The sequence below is a fragment of the Hypanus sabinus genome, chromosome 1 (genome assembly GCF_030144855.1).
Source record: "Hypanus sabinus isolate sHypSab1 chromosome 1, sHypSab1.hap1, whole genome shotgun sequence".
NCBI lineage: Eukaryota > Metazoa > Chordata > Chondrichthyes > Myliobatiformes > Dasyatidae > Hypanus > Hypanus sabinus.
The window spans coordinates 96066958-96088052 of NC_082706.1; the positions used below are offsets into that span (position 1 = coordinate 96066958).

The 21095-nt window shown below is 41.0% G+C and overlaps 1 protein-coding gene across 5 annotated transcripts in view; it reads left to right on the forward strand.

Moving 5' to 3' along the window:
- The first annotated feature begins 2028 nt into the window (after positions 1-2028).
- LOC132395618 (solute carrier family 66 member 2) overlaps positions 2029-21095 on the forward strand; it is a 70738-nt gene continuing 51671 nt past the window's right edge. The window contains exons 1-4 of one of the 5 annotated variants that reach the window (XM_059972501.1): positions 2029-2161; positions 2502-2698; positions 6508-6962; positions 18195-18328. In XM_059972501.1, coding sequence (XP_059828484.1) covers positions 6754-6962; positions 18195-18328 — 343 coding nt within the window. In that variant the 5' untranslated portion in view covers positions 2029-2161; positions 2502-2698; positions 6508-6753. Of the gene's footprint in view, positions 2162-2501; positions 2699-2780; positions 3080-6507; positions 6963-18194; positions 18329-21095 lie in introns of those variants that run through there. The other 4 variants (XM_059972493.1, XM_059972510.1, XM_059972515.1 and 1 more) reach the window with 4 other exon arrangements.

The window sequence follows — 21095 nt, forward strand, 5'->3', positions numbered from 1 at the left end:
TTTCTAGGTCCTTATATGCTGATGATGGGGCAGTATGGAAAAGAGGAATACAAAATATGTAATTAATGAGCTTCCAGCTGCTGTACACAAAGTAGGGAAATGGGGGTGGAGGGTTAAGCTTTCAGTGGCAAAATCTCAGATTATTTGTTTTAGTAAACGGACCAGTAGGCCCATTGTTGACCTTAGACTGATGCACCATCAATAACTCACTCTGAGACATAAAAGCGAGGTATCGGCTTTTATTGACTGGAAGAAGGAACAAGCAGTGAGTGACCACTATACTACATCCTGGAGACAGAGAGGCTGGGCTCAGACCTCCATCACCTTTATACCGGGGTCTGTGGGAGGAGCCACAGGAGCAGTCAGCAGGGGGCGTGTCCAGACAGGTATTTGTAGTTCATCACAGACTGTATGGTCAGATGTTGGAATTGGTGTCAGTGATTAAGTTCCTCAGTATGTGGTTGGATGTAAAACTTATATGGAAGCACCATGTCAATAAAATAATTGGGAAATGTCAAGTTGACTTAATGTCCTTCAGTGTTTGGTGGGATATGATTAGGGGGCTAATAGGGTATCTATGATTACCTTGTACTATGCATTGATTGGAGCAGTCTTATTTATGGCTGTTTTGCAAATAGGTCTGCGGCCCCCTCACTTTTGACATCGCTGAATGTTATTCAAGCCTGGGTTTTGCATCTGTGTCATGGTGCTGTTGGGTCTTCTCCTGTTTCTGTTCTGCAGGTGGAAATGGATCAGGTGCATCTGAAGACTACAGATGGTTATGAATGGTTGGGCACACCTCTGCAGTCACAAGGATAATCATCCAAGTAAGAATATATTGAAAGATTGTTGGGAGCATCGAGTGGTTTCCTTTACCTAGGGTAGATTTGATTCTTCGGTAGTCGTGACTCTATTATGCATCATCAATATCATGGAATGGTTCCAGCATTTACAGTTGGTTCTAAAGACCCAGTGCAGCAGTTAAGTCCCAGAGTTTCAGGTGTCAATTAGAAAAAAGGTTATCTAATAAACTTTCAATTTATGCTATTGAAATGGTGGCAATCCTTGCATTGCCATGGATAGAGGATGTACAGCCGAACCGTGTTGTCTGTTCTGATTCCTTCTCTGTATCGTGTAGACTTAAGGTGGGTGTGTCCTGTAGTCATCCAGACATTTTGTTAGAGAAACGCTATTACTGCTGCAGTATTTAGGAGCGTATGTCTGCTTTTTCTGGATCCCAGCTCATGTAAATGAAGGCGTCAAAAGGCTGGATCAACGATCTATTAAGACAAGTGCTGTTGATACTGATATTCCACTAAGGGGGAGGCAAATGTTTTAACTAAGGACCACGCTCTCGCGATCTGGCAGGGACTGTGGGATACACACACACAGTTATATGGAATACAGGAAAAGGTTACTCCACTTTGGAGGAGAGGAAGGCCCAGAAAGGAGGAAGTGACAATTACTGGACCATATTGGTTTAAATGCCACATGGTTCAGCCTTGGTAAACATACCACAGGTGAAAGTAGACAGTGTGAACTTTCAGAGAAAGTCCCACATGTATTATTAGAATGTAGGGCACGTGAGTGAGAGGGAAAGCAGACACTGGGAAGGAATATTGTTACTTTGGATAGCTTGGTGGGGTTATAGTGGAGAAGCACCAGAGATACATAAGCAAGTATATAAATTCTTAAAACTTGTTGGGTAGCTTGATACCATTTAAGTCAATAGCATTGGGGTTTATGTCATTAATTATTATCCTTATTTATAGTGTTATTTCTTCTTGGGGGAGGTGTTAGTGGTAGGTGTTACGACCACTCTCCTGAATCCTCCTCACACTCCCGTGCAGTGGGTGGCGGTAATACACCTTTTGTAAAAACAGGAGAAAATCTGCAGATAACACACACACAGAACGATAGAGGAACTCAGCCGATGGGGTCTCGGCCCAAAACGTCGAGTGTTTCCTCTTGTCCACAGATGCTGCCTGGCCTGCCGAGTCCCTGCAGCGTTTTGTGGGAGCGCATCGCCAATAAAGAGCAGCAGGACACGGGGGAATCCGGCGGCGTTAGGACCCAGCGGAGTGGCCGCTGCAGGGGCGCATGCGCAGTGGGAAGGTCTGGCGGCTGGCGGATGAGCGCCGGCGATAGGAAATGGGCCCGGGTAAGTGGGGAAGGGAGGGATGGTGGGAAGGTCTGGGGGGGGGGGCAATTAAATCCGTGGGGAGGGGTGGATATAGCAAAGTTGGTGGGCTGAGGAAAGACGGAGTGAGGCAGGGGGTCGAGGGAAATGTGAGGACTGCAAACTGAGGAGGCGAGGTTAGCGGTTTGGTGGGGTAGTGAAGAAATCGGGTGTATTTGGAGGGTGTGAGGGGTGGGGAGAATAAGAAAAACGGGGCGAGTATGGGAGAAGGAAAGGAGTCGGGATTTGTGCCATTAGAATGCACCTCTAATTGATGTTAAGATTTCTTTGAGAAAATACATGATCATGTGTCAACTTGCAGATCCACACGGGACACCAAGACCCCACACCGTGGTTCCATCTCGTGACCCACTTGTAATAGATTATTAGAGGCTGCTGCCACAGGAGCAACTAATATTTTAAGAACTTCATTACAAAATGCAACAACTCAGGAGAGACCTTCAACGAAAATTTGAAACACTTTCATACCAACTGTAATTTTTTTCAAATATGGTTCAGGTAGTATGTAGGGATATGTTTTATTTATATCTGTTAGATAGAAAATGGCATCACAGTGTTAAGAATGACAGTACAGTACATTGTGGGGAGGGGGGAGCTTTTCATTGACCCTTGGCTGAAATAATTAGTTATCAAGGATGGTACAGTAGTATGGACATGTAGTCCTTGGGCATCATCACTGACCTCCCCATTAAAAGGTCAGAAGTGAGGATGGGTTCTTGATTTTACCAATGTTCAATTTCACTTCACAACTGTAGGTAATGAGTTAATAATCCCCAGGATGTTCAGTGGCATTACTAATGCTGAGCTCTTCCCATCTGATATTCTGAAGGAGCAGAAGATTAACTGGAATGGTCACAAAGATTATGCCTACTAAACCAGGTTAGAGGCTGTGTGTATTGCAGTTAGTGATTCTCCAGGTGTGCTAATGTATTTTCATTATCTGCAATATACTTTATGTTGAGACTGCTCTTGACATTCTTGAACGAATGCAGCAGCAGCAAACATAGAGCTCTACAGCATTTGGGAGAAAACAACGTGCTTGAGTGGCAGCCTTTACTTCACACTAAATACTGCCTATCTCCCCCTTGGCACACTGTGGGTTTGGTGAATACCATCAACAGCAGTTTGAGTGCTTCCCAAATCCTCAATTTATACCTTCCAGGAAGATCGGGGCAGGAGATGCATGAGAACTCTACCACAAGCAATTTCCTGTTAAAATTCTGGTACTGATCGTTTTCTCATTCTAGTGTTTAACTGCTGGAACAGTCAATCCATATTGGGTGCAAAGGTAGTAACTTACCAACACCTTATCAAGGTTAATTAAATATGTGCAATAATTATTGGCTGTATAGGCAATGCCCACATCTGGTGAATGAATTTACTAAAAGAAAGCAACTGAAGACAAGGTGTGACTTTAATCACTGAAAATCTTATATGTATAATCAGATTTATTTTCATTTTTTTTTGCTTTGTAGCATCAGAACAATGCAGAGACATAAATTAATACTAATTACAAAAGTAAATGCTGTAAAATGGAATAATGAAGCTTGTGGGTTCATGGACCATTGAAACAGCTTCTGAATTGTTGCATGCAAGTCTTTGTTCCATTGTTCAAAACTGGAGTAGGGATTCTGAAGTGTTGCTGGGCTAGAGAAAGTTAACAACTCAAGATTCTGCAGATGTTGGAAATCTAGAGCACCACACATAAATACTGGAAGAACCCTGCACCTCCTCCCTCTTCTCCACCTTATTCTAGATTCTGCCCCCTTCCTTTCCAGTCCTGATGAAGAGACTCAGCCTGAAACATCGATTGTTTATTCCTATCCAGAGGAAGCCTGATTTACCAGCTTCCTCCAGAATTTTGTGTGTGTTGGTCTAGAGGAAGTTGCAATTAGGGATGACTGAGATTTGGAATGATCTTAACAGTTTTACATTTCTAGTATTTTATAAGAACAAGAGGAGGAGGAGAAGGCTCTACAGCTCAGCATGCCTAATCAGCCAATCCCAATTTTTGCTGTTTGGATCTTTGGCCTTCAATGAGTGTAATAAATGATTGTGAGTTAGGATGCAGGCTGTAGAGCAAAATGGTGGCACACACGTGCTCTGGGTAGTGTACTGACAGAGGTATATTTCTGATCTCAACTACATGGAGTTAGCACAATGTCCTGCCACATCCCAAAGACAAGATGGCTATCAGGCTAATTGGTCTCTGTTGATTGCCCCTTGGGTAGATGACTACTGGGAGAATCATGGGGATGTTAATAGGCACGTGAAAGGAGAAAATATTACAGGGAAGTAAGGGGGGAACTGGGATTGCTGTGGGAGCTGGCATAGATTTGAATGGTCTGTGTCATAAGGAAATATGGAGATTATGGAGATGTATTACTTCATAGAAGGCTGTTCTGAATTTTGGACTTTCTACTTGTTCTGCCACACATTTTCATTTTTCTTAGGTGAAGAACATTTGGTGTGGTTGTATGGAAAGCAAAACATACTGTAGATACCATGCAGTGTTAATGTTGAGCACCATTAATTTCATGGAGGGCTGTAATCATAACTGAAGTCTTAGTTATTCTGATATATCCAGTAAAATAAATGGTACATATGTGATAGTTAATTATATGGTTTGAATTATGTTTTGCCAAATGGTATACTGTTGTATCTAATAGGGCAAAGACTATCTTGTGTCAGGCTTTGATTACAGGGAAACTTAGTAATTAACCAAGAGCTCTGTGCCGTTGGTGTAAGCTATATTATTGATTCTGTTCTGCTACTTGTAGCCAAAGTGAATGATGAACTCACTAGATAGCTTTCAGGCAGAAATGGACCCTGGGGAAATCAGGCTCAAGACACTGTGTTAGGTACATTAGCTTGCTTTAAGCCAAACACGCAATTGGAAATAAATAAACTAACAATCCTGTAAATCCGTTTTCTTTCAGATTTCTAGCTAGAATTGCCTTATTTTTCACTTATTCCCCCTTCCTCCTGATATTAATTTCCTCGAGCATATAATTGTTGCACGTTTCAGTGTATTGTTGGGCTGTAGAGGACCTAATCACGTGATAATGAAACTAATAAAGTCTACTATCATTACACCAGGGCTTCCCAACATTTTTAATGCCATGGACTGCATCATTAACTGAGGGGTTTGTGGACTCCAGGTTGGGAACTGCTGCATTACACTGAAATTGATGACAACAGTAATTTAGAAATATTCCCTTAACATCCTTCTTGGTTTGCTGCCTGATAATTCTTCAACATTTGTAGTTGATTGCATGTCAACCTTCTCGATGATGTTGCAGATGATGTGCCATGAATCCCTTAAAATGGCTACCTGGTGACAAGTCCATGACTTGGATCATTAGATCTTTGATAGCTTTCCTTATCCATTATGCTGGCCTTTGTAGTCCATCCTCACCAAGGATGCACACATTTTCAGTAGAAGTCACTGATTTTTCCATTCCTGATCTTAGAGATATATCATTGCCTTACATTAAGGGAAATTGTATGGCCATCAGAAATCTGGTACCCAGCTTGCTACTTCCAAGTTCTCAATTGATCAGGCTGGGGTTAAACCGGCGGGTTGCTGGTGGCGCTGCTGAAAGGGCCAAGAAGGGTCTATTCCACGCCGTTTCCCTAAATAACAAAAAAAAACATGCTTAGACTGCGGGAGTAATGAAGTGACGAATCTCAAGGCAGGAACTATAATTGCACATGCATTCTGATTACTTTTGCCTAAAACAATGTAAAGTCTTTACACCATCAGTTAGTGGGAGGGTAGAGAGATCACCTGTTGAAACATCAGTTATAAATTAAAACTGCTCAAGGTCGTTTACTGGTGGCAACGTCAGCTGTATCAATACACTGCCGTCTATTAATTGGGGAGATCGGGACTTAATTCAAGAGAACAATGAGTGTGTAAGAGAGACGAGTCTTTCTTGAAAAGATACAAATGTTTTCATCTTTTATCAGTGAGAGATAAGAACATTATTGCAATTCCCTCTAGTATCAGCATTTTATTGTTTCCTATCTTACTCATTTTAATGATCTTTTAAAGGATTATCTGGGAAAGGAGGAGCGTAACTTTCACAAACTCAGTGTCGAAATGCAATTGAAGGTTCTAACTACTGAATAAATAAATGTTTCGTCTTAGAAATACAGTATGTACTTTCCAGTGAGACATCACGTGGATGGCTTACAATCAATAAAATGTAATCTGTTTTAACTTTTTCTTTACAGTGGGAATAAAACGATGGTTTTCTATTGCTTTTTTTTCGAAACAATAATCACGCTTTTTACTGTTTCAGTTGTTGGCGTGGCATTGAGGAAATCCGGATGTTTAAATGACATCGCGAGAGATTTTAAGGACGTGTTGGTCTCTCCGCGGCGCACATTTCAACACTGCAATTGCCCTACACTTTCGAGGCGCCCTCGGGAGCTTTTACAAGGCGACGAACGCAATGCACCAGCCGTTTGACGATTGGAGATTTGGTGCCTGAAAAGGGGTCGACGATCTCTCTCGGAACGTTTGGAATCTGGGTGTGAAATAAAAAATGGAAGAACTTCTCGGCTCTCTACAGCTATTCGCCCTACCTGTCAGCAAGCTGGCTTCTTGGATAGCGGCAGTAGCAATGATTTTTGGCGGTGTGTTGCCTTACATTCCTCAATATAGGGACATTAAACGAACCCAGAATTCAGAGGGATTCTCCATCCACGTTTGCCTGGTGTTACTTGTGGCTAATATATTAAGGATATTGTTTTGGTAAGTGTAACAAAACTTTACCAAACTTTCTAACACTCGAGTTAACCGCACGGATCCTCTATTTTAACCTTTTACTCTAATACTGCGCATGTTTAATTTGATCATTGTGGTTTTTGGATACCAATGAATACTGCAGTTTGACCTTGGAATCGTGAAGTGTGATGTCCTAGTGATTTTAATTGATAGAGAACTTAGCTGTGTTTTCAGGAAGTTAGTGTGTACGTTTCTCGATGCCGCCTAGGCCAAGGGGATTGTGATTTATTGTACACGTGTCTGAGCACTATTTTGTCTGGATTATACATTGTAGTTTCATGGGTGTGAGAGTGCAAAGTAATAACGAGGCACTGAGCACCACAGCACAGAAAGGGCCTTTCTGCCCATCTAGTCCATGCTGAACTGCTATTTTGCCTAGCCTCATTGACCCACACCTGGACCATAGCCCTCCATGCCCCTTACATCTATGTACTTAGCCAAACTTCTGTTAAATGTTGCAATCAACCAGTTCCACTGGCAGCTTGTTGCCCACTCGGAGGGTGGTGTGAATGTGGAAGTTCCCCCTCAGGTTCCCGAAGTATTCTACATTTCACCCGTAACCTATGATCTCTAGTGCAAGTTTCACCCAACCTCAATGAAAAAATCCTGCTTTTGTTAACCCTCTCTGTACTGCTCATAATTATATATTCCTCTGTCAAATCCTAAGCTACAGGGACGAGAGTCCCTGCCTATTTAGCCTTGCCCTATAATGTATATCCTCAATATCATTGTATTTTGTTCTGTACTCTTTTATTAAGTGACCAGAACACAACACTCCAGATTGTTCTCACAAATATACAAGTTCAATATAACGTCCCATCTCCTGTACTTAATACATTGATTATGAAGGCCAATGTTCCAAAAACTCCCTTTATGACCCTGTCTACCTCTAATGCCACTTTCATGGATTTATGGATCCATATTCCCAGATCCTTTTGTTCTCCCACACTCCTCAATGCTTTACCATTCATTGTGTGTATCATAGTTTGTTCTCCCAAGGTGCATCAGCTTGCACAAGTCTGCATTAAATTTCAACTAACTATTTATCAGCCCATTTTCCCAGCTGGTCCAGATCGCGCTGATAGACTTTGTCACTGTCCACTACACCCGCAGTCTTTGATGCCATCTGCTGATCCAGTGTACCACATTATGATCCAGATATAGATGGCAAACAAAAGTGGAGCCGGTATCAATCGCTGTGGCACACGACTAGTCACAGGCCTGCAGTCAGAGAGGCTACTGTTTACCATCACTCTCTGGCTCCTCCTGCAAAGCCAATGTCTACTCCAATTTACTACCTCAGCTTTGCTTTTCTTTTGCTCTCTATATATCTGTAGAAACTCTTGGGATTCGTCTTTAACTTTGTCTACGAGAGCAACCTCATGCCTTTTAGTCTCCTGTTTTCCTTAAGCGTTTTCTTATATTTCTTATACTCATTTGTTCCTTGCTGCCTATACTTTTTATTCACCTTTTTATTTGCTTTTGCACTACTATTAATCTAACATATGTATACTGTATATATTTTAATTTTTTCCTATATTTATCATATATTGCATTGTACTGTTGCTGCTAAGTAAACAAATTTCAAGATATATCGCTGTGATATTAAACCTGATTCTGTTATACTGCTTCTTAACCAGGGCCTCAATATCCCGCACATCCAAGGTTCCCTAAACCTGCCAGACTTGTCTTTTATTCTATTGGGAACATAGGCAAATCAAAATTCTACTTTTGAAGGTCACTTATTTTCCAAGCTTTGCCTGACAAAAGACCTATCCTAATCCACACCTGTCAAAATTGGCCTCAGATGGTTATGCGCAAAATGTTGACAAATGGATTAGTTCAGAAAGACATAGCTGAGTTGGGCCTAAGGGACTGCTTCCGTGCTGTAAACTCTTCGGCTTTATTTTCTTAAATAGCATGTAAATAGAATTAGATCACAGATTACCCGTGATGTGATTGAATGGTAAAACTGATTTGGGTTAAAGGCTCTTCCTGTTTCTTTAAAATGAACATGATAAAATCAGTGGCCCATATTTTACTACCATGATAATCTTGTTGATAAATACCATAAATTTAAGCTGTTCTATTAGTCAATTTCTCAGTAGGTGTTCTCATCAGTCTGCTAAAAATGCCCCAGAATTTTCTGAATGTTCCTTGAGGGGGTGGGAAAGGCAACACTTGGCACTGAAGGTCCAGGCGCAGTGTTGCAGAATCAGCAATCTTTGCAGTATGTATAGCCACAGAGATTATGCAGAATGCATGAGTAAGATCCCTACTTAAAGATAACATTTTTTTGTAGCTTGTGAAATTCAAAAGCAGTAAGTATCTGGTAAATTCAAATTCAAAACTAGAAAATTGAAGTATGTGTTAGTCTTGGAATCAGAATGATGATTTTTAGGTTACTTACAAGTTAAGTAGAGCCACTGCATCACAACTGCAGTGACCCAGATTCTGTTCTGACCTCTACTGTCTGTGTGGAGTTCGCACATGCTCTCTGTGACCATGTGGTTTTCCCCTGGGTTCTGCAGTTTCCTCTCCCAGTCCAAAGGCACATTGGTTAATTGGCCACTATAAATTGCCCCTGGTATAGGTAGGTCTGTGGAAGGAGAATTAAGGTTGAATTGATCCACACATGAGTGGAAGTGGGTTGCAGAGAACCAAGTGGGTGAATGTATTTAATGGGATTGCTCTGATAGCTAGTATATACTTGATAGGCCAAATGGCCCCCTCCTATTTCAAAAGGAATGTGAAATGTGAGGTAAATTGAAATAAATCTGAGGTAAAATGAGGTAAATATAAAATTGAAGATTCTTAAGTGCTGATGACCTGATTTTAAATAAATAAATACCCCCCCCCCTCCCATTCTGGGTGTGACTAACCACCCCTAGTTTCCTTTTAAAGGTGGAAGTGGACTGTGCAGTCTTTCTGGTTAAAGTTATTCCTTTGATGCTGTTGGATAGAGGAGAGGGTCCAGGGTTTTAATCTAGTGACTTTGAAGGACTGGCTATATATTTCCTAATCAGTATTATTTTTCCCAAGCGCTTGCTGCCCTTGCTCTTCTTGGTGTAGGGGGTCATATCATTAGGTGGTTCTGTCCATGTAAGTTCATTTTGCAGATTTATGCTATTGTGCCCTCGCTCAAGAGTTTTCCTGCTTTCTTAAGCTTGGTGACTCCGGTCCCAGCATAGCTGTAGCTGAAGACGATTTTGTTATTCACCAACGCGTTGCAGCACGCAAGGAGCCAGTGTAAAAAGACAGTACTTCTCAGTGTTCTAATGAAAGGCAGATTCAAATATTGATTGAAATTCTGCTGACTTATAACAAGTGCTTCTATCCGCTAAATGAAATGTACAAATGATTATAGCTGACCTAATGTTGAAGACTAATTGCTAAATGTGATAAGTAATCAACAACAGCTGTGAAATTAGAAGTAGTGAGATCTAGTTGGGTAGTTTGATACCATTTAAGTCAATAGCATTGGGGTTTATATCATTAATTATTATCCTTATTTATAGTGTCATTTCTTCGTGGGGGAGGTGTTGGTGGTAGGTGTTACAACCACTCTCCTGAATCCTCCTCACACTCCCGTGCAGTAGGTGGCGGTAATACACCTTTTGTAAAAACAGGAGAAAATCTGCAGTTAATATACACACAGAATGCTGGAGGAACTCAGTCGATGGGGTCCTGATAAACAAACCACATCAGGAAAGACATAACAATCCCCACCTAGTATCTGTAAGATGCCATCAACTGAACTAATGGCTTTCGCCACAAACGACAGTGCACATATTGAAGTCAATGCTCCTGATCAACAGAATAGCACAGTCAAATACTAGAGATATTTATGACCATCAACTGGATTCGAAATACAGGAGTACAATTTTGACCTTAAAGTGGAATCACTACCCAAACTTTAAAATAAGCCAATTAGATACTATCAAATTTACAAGAGGAACTAAAACAATTCTAGAACCTGTACAAATTTGAAATATTGACTTCGGTTTTACAGATTTGTAACTGAAATTCATGTTTAGAAGTATATGATTTTTCACACAACCGACACTGCCATCTTTTCTGCCTTTCTCCAACATCAATACAATATGAATCATCAATCTGTACATTAATTTCCAAATGATCTATCTGAGCTCTTCTTTATTGATATTCCAGTTATGGAGCTCTCTACTTTATATGGCACTTTGCCCTACCCCACAAAGTTACGATTCCGGGTGACTGACTCCTCTGGAAATTGTTCCACCATTTGGCGTAAGTTTGCCAATTTGTTTGTCTTAAGGTAGCTGCCCATTCTTTTTTCCCCTTCAGTGCCAATCTTTTCCTGTTGGTCTGAAGAATTGGAGTGGAGGTATTCCGTAAAAGCTGGAGGAAAGGCAACAACTTGAACTTCTTGACAAAGGCAATGGTGATGGACTTTAGGTAAAGTCCCTGCATTGCTCCCTGCTACTATTGATAGTGAGGACGTGGATGTGGTGAGGACCTACAGGTACTTGGAGATGCACCTGGATGACAGACTTGAGTGGAGCACCAACACAGAAGCTGTGTACAAGAAGGGCCAGAGTCACCTCTACTTCCTGAGGAGACTGAGGTCCTTTGCAGTATGCAGACTTCTCCTTCACATGTTCTATCAGTCTGTTGTCGCCTGTGCAGTGTGTGCTGGTGCAAGAGTCAGTAAACTGATTAGAAAGACTGGCTGTGTTATAAGAGTCAAACAGGAGGAGGCTGTGGTAGAACAAAGGACCCTATGGAAAATCCTGGCAATTCTGGACAATGTTTCTCACCCTCTGAATACCACCTTGGCTGAACAGAGGAACACTTACAGTAATAGACTAAGACAACTACACTACTCCAAAGAGTGCTGAGGTCCTTCTTACCCTCAGCCATTAGGCTCTGAGTCATCCTATAGCAGGGGAAGTGATGACCCCGTCCTGTTAAACTGCTAGTGGTAACTTACTTTTTATTCTTTCTGCTTCTTGTCTAATGTTTGTATCTGTGCACTTGTAATGCTACTGTGACATAGTAACTTGTCTTGGGATCAATAAAGTATCTGTCTATCTTTCACAAGGAGGATGATGCAGATGTTTCCTCTTGAAGTTAACTAATGTCAATCATTTTTATTCCATGTCTGTATAGAATAGTATTGGATTGATTCCCTGCATTGTACACAGCAGTAGTTTCTTCCATGCAATCCTTCTGGTTAAAGATGCTCACATAATACTGTTGGATAGAGGATAGGGAGTTCCAAGTTTTAAATAGTGATTTTTTTGAAGGACTGGCCACTAATCAGTATTAGTTTTCCTGGGCACTTGCTCCCCTTACTCATGGTGTAGAGGTGGTATTATTAGGTGGTTCTGTACGTGGAAGTTCATTTTGTAGATGTCCACTGCTGCCGCAGTGCACGGGTAGCAGTAGCAGAGAGAATGCATATTTAGGGTGTGATATGGGATGCCAGTCAAGTTGTTGTTTAGTCCTATAGGGCATCAAGCTACTTGAGATTTGTTGGAACATGCAAATAAATGGAGGGTATCATAAACAGGAGAAAATTTGCTGATGCTGGAAATCCAGATCAGTACACACAAATGCTGGAGGAACTCAGCAGGTTGGGTAGCATCTAAGGAAAAGAGTAAACAGTTGATGTTTTGAGCCAATACCCTTCATCAGGAGAGTATCAGATTATATTGCAGCATTGTTGATGATGGAAAGACTTTGGGGTATAGGAAGGTGATTTGTTTTCTTCAAGGAACCTTTTCTCTGATCTGCTGGTGGCTGGTCCAGTTTCTTGTCAGTAGTCGGCCTGTAATTGTTGATAGTAAAGGACTCCGCAATGATAAGGCCATTTAAAATTAAAGGTAGGTTATTGTACTCCTGGTGTATTTGAGCATTTTCACTACTGGGGTGAAAATGTTAACTGCCATTTATCAGTCCATGCCCAAGTGTGGTATAGGCCTTCCTGTGTGTAGATGTAACTTTTTCTGAGGAGTTTTGAATGGAATTGAAAGTGCAATCATCAGTGACCATCCCTACTTCTGACTTTGATGGCAGAAATTTCATTGAAGTAGCTGAAAATGGTTGGATTTGGACAGTGTCCTGAGAAACTTGACGATCTTCCTTTGTACAAGGTAAAACCTCATCCACGGGGCTGTTTTCCCATTGATTTAAGTTTTATAGCTCTTTGATGCCTCAGCCAGACAAATACTAACTGAAGGTTACTCACTCTTGCCTCACCTCTAGAATTCATGTTTGGATCAAAGACGTACTGAGGTCTGAAGTTAATAAGCAGTTTATTGGTGAGTCAGTACTGTCAGAAGTATAATCAGTATCCATGAAAGAAGGCTGGTTTCCTAGTTGTGCTGAGCTGTGCCCACAACTTTGCAGTATCTTGCGGTCACGGGCAAAACAGTTTCCATTCCAAGCCATGATGCATCCAGAAAGGATGCTTTCTGTGGTAGATCAATTAAAAATTGGTGATGGTTGACAGGGACGTGCCAAATTTCTTTAGCTTCCTGAGGAAGTAGAGGTATTGGTGAGGTTTCTTGGCCGTAGCATCTATATAGGTGGACCAAGACAGGCTATTGGTGATGTAAGTTCCTTGGAACTTAAAGCTTTCAACCTTGGCACCTTTGATATGGATGAGCATGTGCCCAACCTCTTTCTCCCTGCAAAGGTCAATGATTAACTTCTGTTTTAACACTGAGGAAAAGGCGTTGTCATGACACCATGTTACGTGGTGCTCTATCTCCTTCCTATACTCCGACTCTATTATTTGACATATGGCTCATTTATGGTGTTACATGTTATATACCTGAGCAACTTTCCCCATTGTCAGGTAGAGCTTATCAAGAGGTACAACTAGCTATTAAGTGCAGGTCTTCAGTAATACCGTGCCTATAAGAAATATTCACCCCCACCCCCCCCAGAAGTTTTCATGTTTTATTGTTTTACAACATTGAATCACAGTGGATTGAATGTGGCTTTTTTGACACTGATCAACAGGAAAAGACTTTCATGTTAATGTGAAAACAGATCATTACAAAATGATCAGTAAATCTAGTGGTGTTTTTTCTGTGGGAGTCATGGAACTTTATTTTTGTTTGAATGCTGACTACTTGCAAAGTGGAAAGCATTGAAAATAACTCCAGCTTTCTGACACTAAATACCAGGCCTGTCTCTCAACAGCAACATTACAACAGTTTCTTCATGGTCATTTTCTCAAGGTAAACTGTCAATTGGCTCAAATTATTTAGCAGTATGTTACAATACAGTTTGATACAATTTGTAGCATAGAAGTGGTATCTTTTTCCATTATATTGATAGTAAGTGCTTCTGACTTGCTGTTAATTGTCCAGAATTTACTGACAAACTAAAATTACTGAATGCCCTATTAATGAAACATCAGATTTGAAGTGGTAAGCTAGCATTACACACTTCAGCATACATCAATGTGTCTAAACGGTCACATAGGTTGATATGCATAATAGTAGCCTGCCAATATTATGGCGGGCTAGTAATATTGCCATATTATTACAAAAACTCACTGTGGGGTAGTGAGTCCCCTTGGTTAGCACAGGATTTCAAAGTCAAGTTTAATCTGAGTTGTACAGAAACAACACAAATTTTAAATTAATAAAGGATCTGATTGGTAAAGGTTGCAAGCTAAATTGCATGTGACCTATCAGAGTATATATCCATGCTTAGTGTGCTAACTTAATATTTCATAATGGGAAGTGTCGTACTGTTCAACAGAACATGCCATGTTCTAAAGCTGTTTATTTTAATTAATTGTTTAAGATATTGTGGATCCAGTGCAGTTGATGCCTTATCTAAAATTTACCAACTTGGGAATGAACTGGGAAACTTTCTGGTACCAATCCTACACGTCACTTGACAAATTGCTGTCATTCACAGAGAGGTTGAGAAATCTTGCATAATCACTGAATTGTTATGAACGAGACTTGAGAGCTCTTTTATATATATATAAAAAAAAATTATTGTAACCCCCTGGGTCGCCTCAGGCCCGCTCAGCTCGTTCTCATCTAGGGGGAGCAGCCTTCGGCCCCGCCAAACTGGGTAATCAGCTGGTGTGGATGCTGTGTGATGTCCCCGCCTCGCCCAAAAACAGACAGTACACCATATGCGATTACAATGATTACAGTTTATAAAGATTACTATAACTAAGTAATTAATAACAATACAGTATACATAAGGAAAAGGAAATAAAGAAAAGGCGCCAAACTTATCAAAGTCCAAACCACTTCGTGCACAACCATTGGAGCTCAATTACTGAAGTCTTCGGGCCACCATTCGGTCCCCTCCAAACTCCTCAACTCGCAGCTCGGCACCACCCGAAGTGGCCAACCACGCACATCTATCTTCGTCTCCTCTCCTCGGGGTACCTCCTGGCCTTGGACCCCCACTTGGGGTCCATTCCTCACCCAGTTTACAGCATTGCGTCCTCTCTCTCTCACCCCTCGCGCCAATCTCCCCAAAAGCCCACCAGCAATAGTTTACGGACTCAGAAGAAAGAACAACATTAATACCAATTGGTTTACAGAGGAATACAATTCTTGTTATCAGTAAATTTTAACCCAAACAAGCTTCCAGCACTCTCTCGCAACAAAGAAGCATTCCTACTTTTAACAAAACAAAGAAGCCATTTTGATTAACGTACACAGTAACAAAGAAAAAGAAGAAACCCCCCTTTACATTATAAAAGGATTTAATCAGCTGAATGTAAAGAGCATACTACCGCTTGAATCCCTAACCCTAATAACTGAAGAAGAAACTCCCTCACCTTGAGAATGTTTGGAGTATGGAGTTTACTTCCATATGGAAAAAGTAAAGTTGGTATAACTTCCATTTAGGGAAGTTGGGAAAACAAAGAAGGAAATGAATACAAATGCTGGTGGACAATGCTGGTGGACAATGCTGGTGGGATAAAGTGAAGAAGGCTGGCAGTTGGTCTGTGTCCAGTATAGCATAGAACAGTTAATGCTGTCATCTGTAGGGAGTGGAGCCCCTGCTACATCTGATCTATTCCTGCACATCATCTTTCATACCCTTGCCTCCTGGACAGAACAAGGATGCTTCTGTCATCACTTTCCATTCACTGGTCTTCGCAGTCAACAGGTTGTTTTTCCCAGTTTCTGCCACTTTCAAAGAGTGGCATGTGGCACCACCACACACACCATCTCCACCCCTCCTCTGTTCATGACTCCCTAATCTGTTCTTTATGCTCCTTTTCTTACAGCACTTTCCTATGCATCTGCAAGAGATGCAACACACCTCCTTTCACCTTTTCACTTCCTGCCTTCCAGGGATCCCAAAAAGTCCTTCTAGGTGAAGCAGAAATCACTTGTTCTGATGTTCTGCATTCAGTGTTCATACTGTGGTCTTTATATTGGAGAAACCATTGGGTTGTGGCTTTGTGGAGCACCAGTATTACTCAAGTGCGGTGTACACAGTGATAAATCGGAACTTTTGTTACCTCCAAGCTAATTCCTCCCTGGCACCAACAACCCCCGCCCCACCCCCCACACCTGTCACTATTATTACAGGCCCATTGTAAGCTTCAGCAGCAGCACCTAATCTTTGACCCAATTTCTGATGGAAGTACTAAATGAAAACAGAAAATGCTGGAGAATACAGCACAATAGAAAGAGGAACAGAGTTGGTGTCTTGGGTTGAAGAATCTTTGTCAGATCTTGTGCATCACAATACATGAAACTTTAATTCTGAAGTGATAAGTCATTGTGCTTCATCAGTAGTTTTCTGTCATAGGTGTGGATATAATCTGATGACTTGTCAGTGTTCAATTTCATTGGCAACACAGAAAATAAAGCACGGAGCAGACATTGACACTATTAAACCTGTGTGAATAAGTAACAGTTATCTTTTTTTGTCCTATTGACGCCAAGCAATGATTGGGTCCAGCAAAACTATTTCTACCCACTTCCTCCTGATATTCAGTGATACTGCCAACACTGAGTCCACCACCGTCAACTTCTTGAAGGTCACGATTCATTCCAAATCAAGCATTGTGGCAGTACTATAACTGCAAGTGCAGATAAAAGACTGTGTGCCCTGTAACAAGTGTCTTTCCTTCTGACTCCTGGAAGCCTTTCCACCATCAGCAAGCCACAACAGGTGGAATGCTCACCAGTTACCTGGAAGAGTGCAACTTCAACACCAATGTGATACCACTCAGGCGAAGTCACTTGTTTGATTGGAAATTTATCCACCACCTTGAATATTTATTTTCACCACGTCCAGCACATATTGCTGTAGTGTTTCCATCTACCTGTGTTAGTTGCCTAGACTACTCCAATAACACCTAACCAGTGACTCTACCACCTGAAAAGTCAAGTGTACTGGGTTCATGGGAATGCTAGATGCTGGCCTCCAAGTTCCATACCAATCTGATCAGGAACAACTGTGACATTCGTATATTTATATGTATGGTTTTGTAAACTTGCAAACAACCCCTTTGTTGATATAAGTATTTCTAGAAACATAACAAGGCAACATCTCAGGAGCAGATTAACAACAGATGCTGTTTACTGTACTTTGAGCAATTGGGATTCATTACTTAAGGGTCCATTGTACTATCCAGACTAAATAAATAATATTTAAATGGGGCAAAGAGCTTTCTGGCCATCCACTGCTGAAGTAACAAACTAGCACAAATAGTGCTCATAGTGATTATATTATGGATGAATATTAAGCTTATTAATGTTAAATTATTTATTATAGTTTAGAAAACATTCTGTAGATAGTACTTAAAAATGGAATCCTAGTTACTGAGTTTTGGGCCATTCCTGAACTGCAAACCCTGTGTGAGTTGAGGCTTTAGTGTATTACCATTTCTTCATGGTTGACTAAATCTTGCAACTGCCTGCTTAACAACATTGTTGGGAGTATCTTTACCAGAATGATCACAGCAGCTCAAGATCACCACTTTCTTTCAGGCAACTGGGGATGGTCAATAACTATGACTTTGTTGATGATATTTGCATCCTGTTAAATAGAAAGGTGCATAATAGTTTGAAGTTGGCAACATTAATGCATTTGAGGAAAGACTTTGTACGTGAGATAGAGGGGAATGGAGGCCCAACTTACCTGGTCTTTTTTAAGATGAAAATAGTTTGTACAGTTCGAAGTGTGAATCTAATGTTTTCTTTGCTTAAGGTTTGGAAGGTACTTTGAGCCACCCCTCTTGTTACAAAGTATTACCATGATCATTACCATGTTAGTGATGTTGAAGCTATGTACAGCTGTCCGAATGACCAATGAACACACGACACGACGCCGTGCCTTTTCAGGTTAGTGTTAATGTAATAAAATGGTGGTAGTCAAAATAATAATATAAGTACTTTATTGATCCCAAGTGGGAAATTAAAAGCACACTTAGCAATAATAATTAATAATAAATATAACTAATAATAAAGTACAGAATAATATACACAATTTACCAATGTAGGAAATAATAAAACAGAGACCATTGTACCATGTGTTTCTCCTATTGCACAGAGATGAACTGTTGTATGTGCTTACTGCATCTGATAGTTGTTTTATCATGAGAAATATTTTATTTATGTAACAAAAATTTAAATGAAAGCAGCATTTTCAATAAACTTATACTTCTTTTAAGTTTTAACAATATTTAACTTTAGTTCCTGATTCCATAATGAATTAATCACATATTGGGTGGGGAGGAATTCATTTTGAATAAAATGCTTTCTCTGGTGGTGCCTTATCTAGCCCATCTGTGTATTTGAAATTAACACACTTGCTGTGAGGTCATTGGATGTGTAACTTGGACAAATATTTTAAATCAACTGTCAAGACATGAAAAGTATGAAGCTTTACTATTAGCTTAAACACAAGAGGTTCTACCAATGTTGGAAATTTTGAGCAACACACACAAGATGTAGGAGTAACTCAGCAAGTCAGGCAGAATCTGTTGAGAAAAATAACCAGTTGATGTTTTGAGCTGACACCCTTCAACAGGACTGGAAATGTGAACGGTGCAGAAGCAAGAATAAGATGACTGGGGGAGTGGAATGTGTACAACTGGGAGGTGATACATGTGAGACCAAGTGACGGGGTGGTGGGAAGGTGGGATGAAGTGAAAAGCTAGGAGGGGATAGGTGGAAGAGGTGAAGGGCTGAATTAAGAATCTAATAGAGTACAGTGGAATATGGAAGAAAGGGAAGGAGGAGGGGAACTAGAGGGAGGTGAGAGATGAAAAGGTAACCTAAATGGGAATGGAAAAGTGGGGGTGGGGGGGAGAAATTACTGAAATTTAGAGAAATTGATGTTCATACCATCTGGTTGGAGGCTCACCAGACAATGTTGCCTTTTCAGTTTGAGTTTGGCTGCATTATGGCAGTAGATGAGGCCATGGACAGACATATCAGAATGGGAATTGGGATTAAAATGGGTAGCCACTGGGTACCCTGCCTCTTGTGGTGGAGTGAATGAAGGTGCTTGACTAACCAGCCCCTGAATTTGCATTAGGCCTTGCCAGTGTAGAGGAGACCGCACAGGGTTCACTGAATGCAACAGATAACCTGACAGACTTGCTGGTGAATTGTCACTTCTCCTGTAGTGACTGTTTAGGGCCTGAATGGTGGTGAAGAAGGAGGTGTATCCAGCACATTATTCTCCGTAACTTCTGCCATCTCAAATGGGATCCTACCACTAACCACATCTTTCCCTATTCTGCCTACGTGACTCTATGTGACTGCCTTATCCACTCATCGCTCCTCACTGATCTCCCTTCTGGCACTTATCCCTGCAAGCATGGCAAGTGCTACACCTGCCCCGATACCTCCTCCCTTACTACCATTCAAGGTGCTTCTCCTCTACATTGGTGAGACCAGATGTTGATTGGGGGAAACCACTTCATCCAGCACCTTTGCTCTATCCTCAGCAAAAAGGCAGGTTCCCAGTGGCTATCCATTTCAATTCCTTTTCCCATTCCCATTTTGACATGTCTTTCCATGGCCATCTGTACTGCAATATAAGGCCAAACAAGTAGGCGGAGCAACACTTCATATTCAATCTGGTTAGCCTGATGGCATGAACATCAATTTCTCTAATTTCTAGTTCTTTCTTCCCCCTTCCCCACCCTCCTCTTTTTTCATTCCCCATTCTGATCTCTTTTTCATTCCCCATTCTGATTTTCCCCCTCCCCCCCCCTCCTTTTCTCCTTACTTGCTCATCACCTCCCTCCGATGCCCCCTCCTCCTTTCCTTTCTTCCATGGTCCACTGAGGTCTCCAATTAGTTTGCTCTTTCTTCAGCTCTCTTCTACCTCCACCTATCACCTTCCAGCTTCATACTTCATCCCCATCCCTCACCCGCCCAAGTTCCATCTCACTTGTCAGCTTGTTCTCCTCCCCCTCTGCCTATCTGTTTATTCTGGATACTACCCTTTCCAGTCCTGATGAAGGTTCACAGCCTGAAACATTGACTGTTTATTCCCCTCCACTGATGTTGCCTGACCTACTGAGTTCCTCTGGTAGTTTCTGTTTATCACTAACTTTACCCTCCAGCACATCTCTACTGTATGAAGCCATTCTCTCCCTTTATAACTTATCCTCTATATCTAATCTAATATCTGTATCTAATATTTGTAGTATTGACCATATGCACTGCATTCTGTTTTAAATAAGTCACAGGAGGAAACTCAGCCTGACATGGCTAATGAGGTAAATATGTTGCCAACTTCTCAGCTTCTAAATCTAAGCAGCCAATTTGTTGTCATTTGGGGGAAGGAGGAGGAAGATGCTGCTGATGATTGAGGCTAAACAAAAGATATGTTGTTTGAACAAAAGGGTGTTCTATCAACTGGTAAGCTTTAAATGTTAATGAGTTGTTTTTTTGTTTAGCATCACTCAACAGTAATTGTACAAATTAGACATTATACAATTTTTTACTTGTGTTGAATAAGGTCCCTGATTCTATTGAAATTACACTAAATCATCAGTTATCCTGAAGCTTTGCGCATTGCTGTTACAGATGTATATAGTTGTAAGTGTTGGGCGGAAATAAAATTGACTTATTAAAGTAATTCTGGATACAG